Source organism: Pan paniscus, chromosome 4 (assembly GCF_029289425.2).
Source record: "Pan paniscus chromosome 4, NHGRI_mPanPan1-v2.0_pri, whole genome shotgun sequence".
Lineage (NCBI taxonomy): Eukaryota > Metazoa > Chordata > Mammalia > Primates > Hominidae > Pan > Pan paniscus.
The window spans coordinates 14646908-14664102 of NC_073253.2; the positions used below are offsets into that span (position 1 = coordinate 14646908).

The following is a 17195-nucleotide window of genomic DNA, read 5'->3' on the forward strand; positions in this document are numbered from 1 at the left end:
AGATTATAGGCAAGTACCACCACACCCAGCTAATTTCTGTATTTTTAGTAGAGATGGGGTTTTGCCATGTTGGCCAGGCTGGTCTCGAACTCCTGACCCCAGGTGATCCACCTGCCTCGGCCTCCCAAAGTGGTAGGATTACAGGCGTGAGCCACCATGCCCAGCCAAGGTTCCGTGTATTTTAAAATTTAGAAAAGCAATCAGCTCTTTCTGTCAAGTGACATTCTACACTCCAGGAACTTGGTTGGACTTACATAAATTGCAGCGTCGAGGTAGTATGTAAAGTAGTTAATGCCAATACATTTTGAAATATGGCCTAATTCACCATCTTGGGTAAGGGTGTATATCTATCTAATGATGGTTGTGTTCAGCCTCCCGAGGTTGTCTTGCAGTCCTGCGTTCTGCCTCTATTCACTGCATGGAAGGCGTAGGGCTGCTCGGCCAGGCACAGAGGTGTCCCACACCCTCCCCTCTGGCTGGAGCTGCTCAGAGAGGATGCTCTCTGCCTCCTGGCCAGCTCAGGGCTCTGAGTTTCCCAGGACCTCAGATAAGCTTGCCCCATGTAAGCATGAAATTGAGTCATTTAATTCAGAAGCCTTTTCCACAGGATGGTGCTTATTTTAACGTCCTTTATAAAGAGCACTCCCAACCGCAGTTGACCTTCCTCTGCTCAGAGTGTACCTGGCAGTGGCATAGCATATACAACACACCTAAGAGCAGGCAATCAAAAGCGAGGATGTACCCACCAGCAAACCTCTGGCCTCTGCCTCAGCAGCTGGTGGTCTTGGGCAAGTCACCTCACCACTCTGAACCTCAGTTTCCTCATCTGTAAATGGGAATGATAGTAGTGCTCACATATAATATATTTAGATCAGTGACTAGCATGTTCTAAGCACTGAATAAATATTCAGTTTCTGTGTCTCCGTTATACAGATGGCTTCCTCCTGCCTCACTCGGGCTATTGGCCGGCATTGCTGCTGTTGCAGGTTACTGTCAATTTCAGCCTCCCCTTCCTCCATCTGCACACTCTTGGGGCTACAGTGGATTTAGCTGTTGATTGTATTGTACTTGTTAGGATCTGGAAGCTGTCCTAAGAATGAAATGTTTTACTTCAGTGCCTGGCCTGATGAATTGTGGTGGCTCAACTGCAAAATTCTGTGTGTGGAATGGGCACAATTACTGCAGAAGGGGGAGAGTCTTGCGTAAAGCACCTTTCCAGCTGTTCATCTTTCATCCTAGCTGCATGCGTATACAGTGACCTAGTATTCAAAGGGTGGGTTCATTTATTCTCAGATATGTATTGGCCACCCACTGTGTGCCAACCCCGTGATAGGCATTCAGCGCACAAGAATGAATGAAGGAGACAGAGCCCCACTCCCCTGGCGAGCTCTGAGTGATGGGTTCCGTGTGACGTCTGCTTCCTTCTTTTACTCATCTTTGTTTTCTGTTTTTCTAAGTGATGTGGCTTTTTGTAGTATTTTTTTAGATGAGTTTTTTAAGTTCTCTCATAAAACCACAAACTGAATGTCATCTTTGATCATTTCAGTTACCCAATCAGAAAAACAAAATCCCCCAGGCAGAAGTAGAAAGCCTCAGTTCTAAGAAAAGACAGATTTTTTTTAAGTTTGGTTAGAAATGTTACAAATTAAGTGTTTGTAAAATAGTAGAGCACTGAAAAGTGCTATTTAATGTAAATTTTACACAACATGATCGAAGTTACAGTTGGAGACGGTGATAAAGTTATGATTCAGACTCGAAGCAGGTATTTATTCTGATTGCTCTTCCTGGTGAGGGCCCAGTCAGCTAGTTAACATAAGCTGGTTGAGGTCAGCTAGTTAACGTTAGATCTCAGATCATTGTCCCTCCATGAAAGACAAAAAGAGGTATTTCAAATTAAGCTTCCTCAATAAAAGATTGCTTTGGTCACTCAGGAAATACAGCCAACAGGTTTCTTTGGGTTAAATGGTCCTAAGAAGTTTCTTGCTTTCCAGAGCCTAGGGGAGTGCACTAAGTGAGGCAGGTGTTTTTCAACTGTTTGCTTCTTCCCCGCGCTCGTTCCCTTTTCCACTTCATAGCCAAAAAGCGTTTACCTGCCACGCCACAGGGCCGCCTGTAGGGCCTGCACAGCACCTCCGGCATTTCTCATTGGGATATGCTAAAAGCAAGAATACAACGTTGGTCCAGGTGAGCTTCTGTGAACCCTTGAAGCCTAATGCGAGGGAGCTGCCATGTCTCTGGTTTGCCTAACCTTTTTAGTTGTATCTTTTAAATGCAGCCGTTTTTCATCCACTATTTCATTCCAATTCATGTATATAACATAACACACTCAAGTCTTCCAAGATCAATTTTCACATCAGAAAAGCAGTGTGTGAGCATGTGAGTAGACAGTAGAGGGACTGGCATCCTCAAACACTGTCCTCACTCCTTCTTTTCCAGATAGTGTTGAGTATGGTAAGCTGCTGGTTTTGAAAACGTTTTTTCTCACCGATTTTTTTTTCTTTAATTGTGGTTAAAAAAAATGTAACGTAAAGTTTCCCGTCTTCACCATTTTTATGTCCTCACAGGTTTCTTTCTGTACCCCTAGTGTATCGGAGCCTATCACAACTGTCCTCCTCTTTTAAACTCTAAGTGGCAGATTTTAGTGAACGCTGCTTCTTGGAATTTGACCTTATGTAAAGCAGCCTGGGTGTTGGCGTGAGCACGGAGGGCCTGTTGTTCATGTTAGAACAGCTGCTGATCAGCCCCAGTCTCCGTGAAGTTGCCCTGTGGAGAAGCTTGGGTGGGTGAGAGCCTGGGGCATAATAGCATTGATTAGGGAAGTTGTTCTGGCTGCCTATAGTTACCCTTTTTTGTAACCATTGCTAGCAATAGCACTGTACTCTCTAATTCCCTTTAACCAAGTAATCATTTTTTGGCCTACTCTGTGTGAAACCTTCACGGAACCACAAGACCCTTTTGTGAGGTTTCTGAATGACTGAACTGTAGTGGGCTGTAGGCTGTGACGGTTCACGGGAGTTAATACACTTTGTTCTTTAGGGGAAAATGGCTTTTATTAGGCCACATTCTCCTTTTGCTTTTGAATTGCTCTCAGAAAATTGGTCAGAACCCACCTGCAATTGATCTTTACCACATTAGACTCTTGTTCTTTAAGTAGAATTGTTTGCAGCGACGACTGACTGCATCACCCACCACAGCAGTCCGAGAGAGCCCCCTCTTCCTCAGGCAGAGCCTGCCCCAGAACTCAGCGCAGAGCTTGGTAATTCAAACCAGGTATTGCCGCCGTCTATCGAGAGCCATATGTTCTTGAGCCATACATGCCTCATTGTTGTGTCCGGGGCGGGGGTGTTCTGAGGAGCAAAGGAAGACGTGACAACTCACAGTGTGAGAAGTCCCCAGCCACAGCTCTTGTTAGTTACAGCCATTAACTGCGTTCGTGCGAGACAGTGATAGGACATGGTTTCTTTGGAGAACATGAAAAGTAGAATTCTGTTCTATGTGGTAATTGTTGAAGGTTCACATGCTTGCAACCAGAGATGAGTATTTCATTCTCTCGGGTGAAACACAGTAAGTTGTTTATTTTCAGTCATTCTGGAAAGAATTCAGGAAAGGAACCGATTTGATTTTGCTAATTGTCCATATGTCTGGGCCTAAAGAGGGACGTGGGTGTAGTCTTTGGAGGAGGCACATCGGTGGTGGGTCCCTGGCCCCTGGTCCAATTAAGGCTGTTTTGTTGTCATGCTTGTTAGTCACCACATTCATATTTTTAATAGTGAAAAGTTGAAAGGTTTAAAAAAATCTGTCTTCTGATATGAATCTCACAAGTGTTAATGTGAGTCATGGAAAGTGAGATTTTCACAAATTGCAATCCTAAATTCAATGCATGAGGTGGGAGCCCATGATAGAAATCCATTAAATATATAGAAGCAACGAAGATACTGTGAGAACTTGCACAAAATATGGTTAGAAAGAAAAGGGAATTTTTAAACTAGATAAATAAAATGGTAACTCTTTCAACTGAGGGTAGAAATTCTCTGAAAGCCAAGACCTCCGTCAGACGTAACATACGAGATAGTGGCTGAATGTTTTCTAGTTCGGAATTTAATTTTTCTTAAAAAGCAGTAATGATTTGCACTGCTTCCTCAAAATAGTTATCACAAGTCTTTTGTACACAGAAAAGTTTTTTTTTTTAATTAGCAAACCTGGTTTCAAAGATGTTTTGCAGCAAGAAGTTAAAAATATTCAAATGTGAGCATTGAGGTGCATCCCCAGGACAGCTCTTCTCTGGGCTAGAAAACACCCATTTAATCCTCCCCTATGGGGCCTCTCTTTTTCGGTAAAGCCAGTTGATTTACTGGGAGATGGGAAGATTTTTAAAATAATTGTAGTGCCCTTTGAAATATTCTGTTGTTGGATTTTCTTAACAAGTTCTCAAAAGCCTTTAAAAAGGAATTTTAACTTTGTATATGATTCTTTGGCAGAACATCCTTGATTTTTATTTCTTATGTGCTGTCAAGTACACAGATGTTTCCAATAGTTTTTGATTACTCTTTAAGGGCCTAAAAAATCAGTGCCAGAAATAAAGTCTAGCTTAATCCTCCTTCCTCGGCAGCCCCTCTCTCCCCTTCCCACCCTTCCCCCACCCGCAGCCCATGGCTTTGAGCCGTCTGGAAAATTAATAAGACTCTGGAGAATGAGGCAGCCAGAGGGCAGGTGATGAGACAGTGCACTTCCCAGCATCTGGGAGTGGGGGCTGCTAGAAGAATGTCAGGGAAGCCCAGTGGGTTTCTGCTGGGAGCTTCTCACGTGCGCTCAGTGAAGCAGCGGGTGGCATCACTGGGGAGCTCTAGCCAGACCCAGAGGCCTGGGAAGGGCAGGTCCAAGGGGCCATGGCAATCTGTACCCTCCTTCGGGGCCTGCAGACCGGTCCTGTGTTCCCGGAACAGGAAGCACCCCAGCTCTAAGTCACGGGACTAACCACTCCATGAGTGTGGTTCTACAAGGAGAGTTCTTTTCCAGGCTGGGCCTCTGCCTTTGAGCTTTTAACATTAGCATCTTTGACTGTTCAGAGACCTGTAAAATTTAACATGGGTTTTCCACGGAGAAGTTTGTAAGATTGAGAAGGGGATTTATGAAAATTTTCCTTGTGGCCTAGCAAAGCTGATTCACTTTGTCGATACTGTGCTTCATGGTAGAAGAGTTTGGTTTTGTTTTGGTCTTTGTGGTTGTCTAGTGGACATGTGTTTCTTATTCTGAATATCTGAACTTTCTCTTAAAAGATAGGTTCCTACAACAGGAGGATAATCAACAGCACAGAGCATGGCAGAGGCTCCCAGAGGTCCTCAGCACAAGGGGGCAGCCCCAGAACACAGCGGGAGTGTGAGCCGTCGGAGGATGTGCGGGCTCCTGGGTCTCTGGGTGTGGGCTTGTGCTCAGGGGACTCCCAACAGGAATGTTTCCCAGCAGGAGGCTGGGCCATTTCCTCCTCCCTTCTCTCACTCCCACAGCCAGCCCCATAGCCCGCAGCACACTCTTGTGTCCCTGTGGTTTGTCTGGGCTACTGCCCTTTAGCAAGAGGTGACAGGGGAGAGCTGAGCGTCTGCAGGCTAAGCACAGGCAGAGTGAGCTCCTGAAGCCAGTGAGGAAAATCCAGGCTTCGTTTTGGGTTTTCAAATGCAGTGCCTTCATTTTTAGAGCATATGTATCTTTTCTTTTTCATTTCACAAATATTTGAACGCTAGCTGGATGCGGAGCACAGTGCGAGGCAGGCTGAGGAGGAGCCCCACTCCTAACAGCTTCTGTAAGTCACATGCCTACCACCACTGGCACTGGGGGACTCAGGGTGACTGTGCCCAGCCCCATCTCCGCCCTCCCAGTCCAGGGATGGAAAGTTCACAGAAGAGTAGGGTGAGCCTGCTTCTGGTGATGAAGGCAGACACACACACGTGTAACTCCAGCTGTGGCTCACTTCAGAATTGAAGTGCCATGGAGGACAGGCACGAGAGGGACCTCTCGGAGCCAGTGGGGAGCTTAGAATAGAGGGGACGTGGGGGCTTTCAGCAAGAGGGATGGTATGGGCTACTTACAGGCAGGACCCTCAGGAGGAGGAGGGAGGTGCTTCTGGCCGCTGGGGGGGGACCTTTGCCTCCTATGCTAAGGCCTTTGTGTGTGAGGGTTTTGCATAAGAGGATGACGTGTTTTTAGAAGGTCTCCTGCCAGCGGTGTTTAGATGGCTTGGAAGGAGAACCTGGAGTCTGTGAGGGAGGAAGCTCAGGAGCCCCAGCGGGACCCAGTGAAGTGATTGGTATGGGAGTGCAGAGAAAGGAAGTGATCGGAGAGCCGCCCAACATCTGCTCGACAGCATTTGGAGGGAAAAGAGTGGGGTTTTTTAGCTTGAGTGACTTGATGGTGATACTGTTACCCAAAAGACAACACCGGAAGAAAAAGAGATTTAGGGGGTGGGAGGGTATGATGAGTCATGTCCTAGACTCTGCATTGCGGGGACAGGGAAGCATCCAGTTGCCCAGCAGGGATCGAAAGTAGTCTGCGGTTGGGATGCTTACTTTGCTCGGGAGGAGTCAGCTTGAAGGTGTGGTTGAAGAGTCCCTGCAGGGGGACAGTGGAGAAGCAGCAGAGACAGAACCTGGGACAGTCCAGAGACCAGGAGCTGCTCTCGGGATTCTTATGTAGAAAAAAAAATGAAAAGATTCTTAGATAGGAGGGATGTTAATGAGCGCATGAGCCCTGTCCCCACGGAGTTTACTGTCTAAGGGAACACACACCAGGGCTCAGGCCATCTGAAGCAGACAGTCATGAGAAGACCATGCACTTGTTTTACCGGCAGAGGCCATGGGGTGTGTGTTGTTAGAGAGTTTATGGATGAGCTTTGAAGGACCGGAAGAGTTTCAGTAGGCCTAGGTGAGAGTGAGCATGGTAAAAGGAGAGAAGGAGGGAAAGGAACGTCAGGCTGGAGGAACAGAAGGCCAGAAAATCCAGGACCTCTGGGAAACGAGCCGATGTCTGCAGAGCCTGTGGTGCCTGTTGCGTGTTGAGGCCTGGAGTGGGGGAGCCTAGAAGGAATCTGAGGGCAGAGGGCAGAGGGCCTCAGGAGCCACACCAAGGGGAGCCCTGGACAAGCAGGAGGAGGCGCTTGAAGGATTCTGAAGAGAGGCAGGTGTGCTTTGCTTCGGTTTCAGGGTCATAGCCCATTGCCTGTTCAGTCCCATTCTTGTGGCTGCCTCTTTCCTGACCCAAGGGATGCTTAAAGAGCCCACATATTCCAAAGCATGGAACGCCCAACACTGGGTCAGAACAGAAATTTGGAACAGAACTTTATCTCATTTTATCACCATATTTCATGATAATCCCCCAGATAGCCTTCAAGCAGAGTTTTTTTTAGTCTGCTGTAAGTTAAAAAATGAGTGTATATATAATACCACTTTGTGAGGAAGGAAATAGAATGTCTCAGGTTCAAGAAATTTGGAAGCTCTTATGAAAAATCATATTTTCATACGGAGAGTGCAGTGATCACACAACCTCGGAGCACTCAGCTCACTCCGGGGCAGGGTGGCAGGAACCCACCTGGAGGACTTCCCAGCTGTACCTGAAGGCACCGTGGCTCACACTGGCTGACCTGTCCTCTCTTCCTCTGTTCCCCCCAGCTCTCTGGTGGCTGTGAGCTGACAGTGGTGATCCATGACTTCACCGCTTGCAACAGCAACGAGCTGACCATCCGACGGGGCCAGACCGTGGAAGTTCTGGAGCGGCCGCATGACAAGCCTGACTGGTGTCTGGTGCGGACCACTGACCGCTCCCCAGCGGCAGAAGGCCTGGTCCCCTGTGGCTCACTGTGCATCGCCCACTCCAGAAGTAGCATGGAAATGGAGGGCATCTTCAACCACAAAGGTAGGAATCAGTGGGGCATGGGTGGCAGACGCCTACTGGAAGTGGCCCTGGAGCGCTCTGTCTCCGCGCCTCTCCTGCCTGTTAATGTGCATGAGCTTCCTTGTCAGCTGTGCCTTCAGCACATGGTCACTGACTGTCCGGGCATTTCCAGTCCATCAGCACCTGAAGAGGAAATGAGGATTTCACCCACGACTCAGAAATAATGAGTGATCTCCTCACTTCCAGGGTGGTGTAGTGAGATACGACATCAGTTTAGAGAAGAACACTGATTTTGGAACATTCCAGTTGCTTCCTTCCTTTATCATCTGTGCCTTCTTCTGTGTGACATGATACCTCCTGGAGGCCATCCCCTGGCTCCAGAGGGTTAGTCATTCCAGGGAGCTAATGAAGCTGCAAGAGAAAACAGCTACTGATTAGCTCTCCTGATTAATTATAGGCCAAGCCATGTTCCGGATTTCTCAGGACCTAAATGTGAGTTTACTGTCACTTTGGTAAGAAACAGGAAGAATTAGGCTGTTGTTTCTCCAGAAATCTGAAGAGAAAGGCAGAGGATTTTCAGACTTTGGCCAAAAGCCAAAGGTGTCCACTTCCATTTCTGGTGAAGCTGCCCATGCATTTGGAACAGCGGTGGGCTTCCCCTCGTGGTGCCTTTGCATTTAGAGATCTGAGCCATGCTGGCTTTTAGCCTGTTGCCAGAATGCTTTGCATTCAATATATTCAGTTGCATCAATATAAGTCCTTGAATTTGAGTTGAAAATAAAGTACAACTTTTCCTGAAATTAGTCTGTTCTGCAGAGGGGCCCTGGTGAACTTAAGCATGCCTCAAATAACACTTGTTCTGAAGGATTTCTTCCGCATGTGCCTTTCCTGTGGTGTGTTCTTACTTCCTGGTGTTCGCAATTGCAGGCTAGCCAAGGCGAAAGAACTAGGCATTCATCACACTTGGCTTTGTCCGGAAAACTTCTGGTGGAGGTTGGGTTTTTGAATGTTGCTACGTTGTACCATTTTGTTTTTCCCTATAATACTCTCCGATATTCTTGTACCTGGAAAGTCACTCTGCCCCTCACAAACCCTCTAATGCCCTATTTTTACCAAGAAGGTGTTTCTTAATGAGCAAGACCTGCTGTGAACTTATGCCAGCCAGTGGTTAGGGGCTCAGAACTGTATCCATTTTTTTCTTTTTTCCCTTATTTAATTATTTATTTATTTTATTTTATTTTATTTTTTCCTGTAATGCAAGGAAACTCATAAGATTGTTCCTGGCCAGGCACGGTGACTCACGCCTCTAATCCCAGCACTTTGGGAAGCTGAGGCGGGTGGATTACCTGAGGTCAAAAGTTCGGACCAGCCTGACCAACATGGTGAAACCCCGTCTCTACTAAAAATAGGAAAAATTAGCTGGGTGTGGCGGCAGACGCCTGTAATCCCAGCTACTCGGGAGGCTGAGGCAGGAAAATCGCTTGGACCCAGGAGGCAGAGGTTGTAGGGAGCAGAGATCGCACCATTGCACTCCAGCCTGGGCAACAGAGCAAGACTCCATCTGAAAAAAAAAAAAAAAAAAAAAAAGGATTGTTTGTTCCCTTGCAGTGTTAGGAGCTGCCCAGCAACAGACAGCAGATGTGGGTCAGAAGTAACATGGAAACGGAGGGCGTCTTCAACCACAAGGATAGGAAGCGGTAGGGCGTGGGTGAGGTCCTGACCATGTCCACGTCCAGGAAACCAGGCAGCTTGACCAGAATCTGTCTAGGAGACAGAGGCCATCATCAAAAAGTCGGGCAACAAGGGATGAGGATTTAGACGTGGAGTCCAACAAAAGACATAGGAACTGCAGGAGCAGGAGGCCTCTGTCCCCTGGGAAGCAGAGACCCAGGCTTGCCTCTGCTCAGCCCCACAGTCCTCCCCCTTCTCCTGCCCTGTGTGTGAAGAGGGGTGCTGCCCCCACGACTGGAAAGACATTGGCATGTGCCGGCCTGCCCATGCCAGCCATCCACATGCCTCTGCCCATCCACTCTCTCCTTTTGAGCCTCTTTTCAGTATAAGAGCTGTTCAGGCTTGAAGGATATGCAGCGAGCGAGTTAAACATGGCCCCTCTTTGCACACCATGGCATGCATCATTCTGGCAGCTGGGTAAGACCCCCTCCAGTATCAGATGTTCAGGCTGCCTTGCCTCACCCTCGCTTCAGAACTCAGGGACGGTATGGAACTGGCTTTACAGATTTGCCTCTTGTTGCTTGCTATTAAAGTTAGTTTCTTATATGTCTCTGACTCTTACTGCTCTGACCTTCTAGGCAGGAGGAAGGAGCACCTTCATTCAGTTCTAGTTTCTCTACATTTTCACAACCTCAGTGCCTCAGTAATTTTTTCATAACACCCTGATCCAACTTTCACATTTTTATGTCAAATGTAAAAAACATGCCTATTAAGGTCAAATGACTATTTATTTGCTTGAGAATAATAAGCTGTTTTAAGGATTGCAATGAGTCTAATTACTCAGATCAGCCAAGAAGGGTCCGGGATCATGATGAGCCGTGCTCAGGTTCACGTGGTGGTTTTGAAGCTGGGCTAGACTTGGAAGTCTGTCGGACACTGAGAATCCATGGAATTTATGAAGACCAGATTTATTTTATCGGCTATATATCCTTAAAATGATTTGGGAGAGGATAAAAATACAGCTTATTTTAAATGAACAAGAAATTCAATTACACAATTTGTTTTTCAAGGAGATAATTTTGTGTCTGAAACAAGACTCTGCTGTGAACATCATTCCATTGAGAAATGCTATCTTGTGGCCAGGTGCGGTGGCACACACCTGTCATCACAGCTGCTCAAGAGGCTGAGGTGGGAGGATCGCTTGAGGCCAGCATTTCAAAACCAGCCTGGGTATCATAGCGAGACCCAGTCTCTTTAAAAAATGCCGTCTGTTTTGTGGACGAAGTTTGCTTTGGAAGCTTGCATGTCCCGGTGTCCTTTGGGCCGGCCAGCCTTCGTGTCTGATGGCTCCTTCTGCTCTTGCTCTGGCTGTCCTTCCTCCGTCTCAGCATCTTGGTCATGAATTAAACAGACGCCGGGCATAGCAGGATTGAATAAGGGTTCAGCAAACCCTTGTGCTCCAGCAGTCTTACTTGTGTTTGTCGTTTATGCTGTCTGCCGTTACCTCAGAGGCTCTGGGGCTGGGGCCTAGGCCTGGAGGCTGTGTCTGTGCCCCCAGCGAGTCTCTTCTGCATTCTGGGCTGAGGCCCACTCACCTCGCTTCACTCTCTTCCACTTGAGTGTGTAGTACGTGGGCTCACTGTTGAAATCGGTGTCACGTCACCATTGTTGATGGCTCAGTAAATCCAAGTTCTCTTTCCTTCCCATTGTCTCAACTTGTAAAACTGGTCACTTTTATGTATTTATTGACAGTCTTGGTCACAGGAAGTAAACAGAAATGTCAAGAATGTGTATATTTCCAGTGAGGCCAGTTCAAAACATCCTCTTTGCCCTACGCTGCCCTGCTTTTTTCACCTTTTCCCTTTCTTCCCAACCAAGAGTCGCCCTACACAATGGTCCCTGGGGATTTAGCTCCAGTGTGATCGGAAGGAAAAGTAGCCAGGAAAAAGCAAAATAGTGTTGTCACAAACCTGGGCAAATGAGCGTCTCTCACTCTCTGCCGGATGCATTTCTGGAGTGCCCGGCATGAATCTTTTTGACTGATAGTGTTTTGAGGGTGGGACAGGAGTTCGTACCCTGTCCTGGGGAGGGCCTTCCGTCACACTCCCCACTCAGGACATGTGGAAAACCACCCCAGGGCCTGTGTCCCGCACTACTGCTGCCCAGAGCCTTGGCCATTCGAAGTTGAATCTGGAAGGCCCCTCTCAGACCCCATGGAATTTTTTTTTTTTTTTTTTTTTTTTGCTGAAATAAGGCTTTAACCAGGAGTTTGAGACTACAGTGAGCTATGATCAAACCACTGCACTCCAGCCTGGACAACAGAGTGAGACCTCATCTCTAAAAAATAAATAAATAAATAAAATGAAATGGGCTTTAAGAAGAGACCTTTTGGTGGCAAGGGAGGAGTGAGTGGTGAGCTTGCAGGATGCGTTCTTCCTGTCAGGAGGCCTGAGATGGGGCGGGCGCAGAAGGCCTCCCAGGGCCTTGCCAGCTCTGACATTCTGAGTTCAGGGTTCTTAGAAGGCTTTATGAGCAAAGGCCGATTCAAAACTGCCGTTTCCTTACACCAACCCATCATGTGATGACAGGTGGCCTTTTTGCTTGTGCTTTCAAATATGTCTAGAAGAAAACACCCACTTATAAAAATTAACCTTTACCACTCTAAAAGTCATTCACAATTTTAAAGTTTTTTCTCCTTTGGATAGAGAAAAAGTATGGTTCAGTACCTGCATTTTATTTCGAAGAAGTTCAGAGTATGAGTCATCTGCAGTGAATGAGAAAATTAAGGGGAAAAAAAACATGAGAAATAAAACCTTTTGCTTGTGGGTGACTTGAGCCTCTAAACCCAGGGGCTTTAACTCAGGATGCTACGTTTTACTGTGGTAAAATCTGTGCCAAAAACAGTCCCCCATAGTTTACCACAACTCCAGTGGGCACTACCAAGATCAGCTCTCAGGCTTGACCAGACTGGCTGCAGTAGTTAAGACGCAGGGACTGTCTTTCGTAAGTGTAGTGATACATGATTGCTATTAATCAAATGGGGCATTTTTTCTAACTCAAGTTAAAAATGAGAAAGAGACATATTTTCATTCGGAACTGTCCGAAATGTTGACTTTTCTGTGGGTCCACCCTGCTTTTCTCCAAGCTCTCCTTGCTTCTCTCCAAGCTCTCTCCCAAGGGTTTTCTTGTCCACCCGAATAGTTTACTTTTCCACTTGACTGTCTTAGCAACTTTTTCAAATCTGAAGTATTCAGATTCCCTCTCCCACCATCTCCCCACTTGTTCACCCAAGAACATGGCCAACGCACGTGAGGGTCTCTCCACTGCCCACCACAGTTTTTAAAAACTGGTAAACTCCACATAAGAAAATGTATCATCTTAACCATTCTTAAGTCTACAGATCAGTGGCATTAAGTACCTTCACATTGTTATGCAGCCGTCATTACCATTCACCTCTAGAATTCTTTTTTCCATCTTACAGAACTGAACCTCTGTGCCCATGGAACAAAACCCTCCGCTCTCTCCTCCCAGCCCCTGGCACTGCCCCTTTCCTTTCTGTCTCCATGAGTTTGACTGTTGTAGGTGCCTCATGTGAGTAGAAAGTCATGTAGTCTTGTCCTTTTGGGACTGTGTATTTCTTGTAGAAGATTCCGTGTTCTGACTTTTGTCAGAATTTCCTTTCTTTTTAAGGCTGAATAGCATCCCCTTGTATGCAGATGCCACATTGAGTTCAACATTCATCTGCTGATGGGCACTTGGGTTGCTTCTGCCTTTTGACTCTTGTGAATAATGCTGCTATGAACATGGATGTACAAGTAATCTCTTCAAGTCCCTCCTTTCAGTCCTTCTGGGTGTATACCCAGAAATGCAATTGATGGATCATATGGTACTGTTGTCTGAATGTTTGCATCCTTCCAAAATCCGTATGTTGAAATCTAACCCCCAATGTGATGGTATTAAGAGGTGGACTGTGGGGTGGTAATTAGATCATGAGGGCAGAGCCCTTGAGAATGGGATTACTACCCTTACAAAAGAGGCCCAGGGAGCCCTTTTGTCCTTCCGCCATGTGAGGGCACAGAAGGCACCGTCTTTGAGGAGCAGGCCCTCTTCAAATACTAACTCTGCCAGCGCCTGGATCTCAGACTTCCCAGCCTCGAAAACTGTCAGCAATAAATTTCTGTGTTTTATAAGTTATCCAGTTTAAGGTATTTTATTATAGCAGCAGGAGTGGACTAAGACATATGGTAGTTCTATTTTTAATTTTTTGAGGCTGCCCACTCAGTTTTGTTAACTTTATCTCAATAATATATTTCAAGTATGTTCTCTTTTCATTTCCACCGTTACTCTTACCACCTGATCACCTGACCTCACTTCTTGCCCTTTTTCGTTTCACCTAAAACATAAATGTTACCATACTCTCTTGCTTAAATTTCTTCGGCGACTTTCTCTTGGTCAGAGAATAAAATTCAGCTTCCTCACATGTCCAACAAGACCTTTCGTCTCATAGACGCACATGTACACACACACACGTGCACACACACGCACACCTATACACCTTCTCTTGGAGCTGTACATCAGGTAACATAGGGGCTTTTTTCCCTCTCACTCACCCCTACCTAATAGTCCCCATCTCATTTCATCAAATACAAATACAAATCCTCATGGGAAAAATAAATGTATTCAGTGAGCTCATGGAAGGGAGGAGAGAGCAGAATAAATCTTGGTCTAGTTAGCAAGTATTTCCACACAGAGGCTCCCATCAGGGCAGCTGAAAAAGTCCAGTTAGATGAACTCCAAGGAACGCTGAAGACCCACAAGGAACTGTCCAGGAACTCACTGAAAGCACCTTAAACAGATTGTAACAGGAATGATGATTGCAGATATACTGTTGAACTTAAAAATGGGATAGAGGAAATGCAGACAACACAGGTGTTTTAAACAGTAGGCTCGGTAGAGAAAGCAGCGAGTCTCCGCAGATGGCCGGCACTGAGAGCCAGCGAGAAGCGGAGGAGATGGGCCTTGAGCAGGGGGTTGCGGGGGGAGCTTTAAACTGAGCCCTGTAAACATGGCGGAACTGCTCAGTGGGAGACTCTCAGCACAGACGGTCATGGGGAAGTGAGTGCAGTTCATTTGTAATCTTGTTGTCGAGTTCTGGGTTTTTTTTGTTTGTTTCGTAACTTTAAAGGTATGCACTTTATATAGATTTATTTATTTGCTGGGACCGTTACTCAGAGTTCCTAGAAATGTACACAGCTTTTTTACCAGGGTTACTCCTCAGAATCACTTGTCACTTCTTTAAATGAATGAATGAATGTGCCAGGCCCTATGCCTGGAGGTTGGGAGCTTCATCTACATCACATTCTAACAGGTGACCACTGGGGTAAGCACTGTGTGACTGCAAAGCCAGGGTGTGTTTCCATCAACACCCAGATGACCGTGCCTATGTGCCCCTGTTGTCCTCCCTCCAGGACTGCCTCCTCACCCCACCCCTTTCTGCAGCTCCTCATCTAAACCTCTGGCCTGGTGAGGTCACGGCTTAGCCTGTTGGCCAGTGGCCCCACCACCATCCTTCCCCCTGTGCAGATTGGAGGAGGCCAGGTCTCTCCCCTTAGCTCCTATGTCCCCTTCACCCCCCATGGCACAGATGAGACATTCACAGAGTTTGCAGATGATGGAAGAGAAGACTCCAGGTTGCCAGGTATGTCCACTCTCAGGAACCCCCAGCCCAAGCCTCACTGCTCGTGTTCCCAGCCAACCCCAGCACGGGGGATACGCCGGTGCTGTTTCCCTGCTCAGAATACAACCAGTTACCAGAGACGACCTCACCCCTCCAACCACTTTCCAAGGTGCCCGGACAGAGAAGCCCTTCACTGGCCCACCCAGGGCAGTTGACAGAGGGATGCCCTCCTTGGAGGGGAGCCTCACCTCTACCCACAGGGCCGCGGCCTTGTCCTGGATTCTCACCGGGGCAGTCACGTCAGGATGGAGAGGTCCCATGTCAGCCAGTTCTTTGGTGGGGGTCGTGTAGTCTGAAATGACCTGCCGACGGTCCAGGCTGAGCCAGGGAAGCCGAGCCTGGGTGCCTTTTTGGTGCCTACTCTGACTTGAGTTGGATTCATGCCACAGACCCACCTTCTTGAGCAACAACACATATAGCCACCAACACAAGAGCCAGCCACACACTGAGCAGAGAAAGTCCCTGTCGCCTCACCACCCAAAAACTCCAGCTTTGCAGAGACCAAGGTTCTTCTCTACCTTTGCAGAAGCCTCTGTGACCAAACCCGGAGCTCGCCCTTCTGAGGCCTCTAGCATTTCTCCAGGTGTTTTTCAGAGGACTTGGTTTAAATTTGTTCACCCCAAATGTGGTCTTTCCCGGGTCATGAAAGGATCTGCCGCAAAGGTGAATCTGAGTCTCCTCAGAGTCATATGAGACTGAAACTGCTTATAACATTTCCGTGACCTAATAAGTCTTCCAAAAATGTAGGGTATTAAGAAGAGTTTAGTGACATTAAAAAGTTTACTCGAAAATATCGTGATTCAGGTATATTTAAACATTTGATTCATGCCAAATTGCCACTGTTATCAGAAAACACACCCCAAGCACATTAATGCCTAGATATTTCAAACCCTTTTCTGCCCACACATTCTTAAAAATAATATACTGAGAAATCTATATACAGGTTTTTTTTTAATTAGCTTGGAAAAGAGCAGTTGTATTCTGTTTGAACAGCTGCTAATGTCAATTCCTGTGGGAAGAAAGACCAAAGAACATGGAGTTACACCAAGAATTTTAAAACAAAGACGCTGTCCCTTTCCTGAGCACCGTGCAGCCAAGACTGAGAGATCAGTCTGAGACCTGTGATTAAGGAGTGTTTTCTACATAGCGTATAATTATGGAGCCACACAAGTGGGCCATTACTCTGTTGAGTGCTTCATGTTTGAGGTATTTTCGTGTTCCAACTTTACATTAAAGTGTTTATTAAAACAGGAAAAATCCACGAGCAGGTATTGACAGTATCCATATTAGATCATCACAAAATTATATATATAGCAGAGTCATAAACAATGAGAAACGGTCTTCCCACACTTGCTTTAAATGGCCATGCCTAGTGTTTAGGGGAAGCAGTAAAATCAGCGAGGAGCTCGTGGGAAAAATGAGACGGGCCCTGAGGGGGTGACTCATGGGCCAAGCAGGGCTGCACAGGTACCAGGCCGCCACGTCCTCTCCTGCCTCTCACTCTCTGGAGACTGGACTTCCTTTACTGCCTCCTTTCTGACATTTCCTAGACATCAGACTTTGCTACTTAGTACACAAACGGGGTTCCCTTTTAAATTTGTTCACTCTAGTTAGCATTTGCAGAAGCTGTGAAAAATTACAGAGAGATGATGTGTTGGGTAAGAGATGGTTTAAAAGTCCAGCTTGCTGTTTTTCATTAAGTGTCTTGAAAATGAGTAAGTGGTGTTCCTGGAGGGGAACAATCATGTAATTCCGCAGGGTGGGTCTGAACTTGTTTTCTGATAGTGTTTAGCAGCTCATGGCTCTGAGGACACCTGATAACACAGCAGCCAGGTGCTGATTGAGAAGTGTGTGCCAAACAGACCCGAGTGTGGCTTGGCTCTTGCCTTATGTTCCTTTCTCTGTT

At 46.7% G+C, this 17195-nt stretch overlaps 1 protein-coding gene across 5 annotated transcripts in view; it reads left to right on the plus strand.

Annotated features, from left to right (window-relative positions):
* The window catches only part of TRIO (trio Rho guanine nucleotide exchange factor), a 366651-nt gene that overhangs the window by 268732 nt on the left and 80724 nt on the right, over window positions 1-17195 (plus strand). For all 5 annotated transcript variants that reach the window (XM_034959746.4, XM_034959748.1, XM_063604169.1 and 2 more), the window contains exon 34: window positions 7659-7902. In XM_034959746.4, the coding sequence (XP_034815637.1) occupies window positions 7659-7902 (244 nt within the window). The remainder of the gene's footprint in view (window positions 1-7658; window positions 7903-17195) is intronic.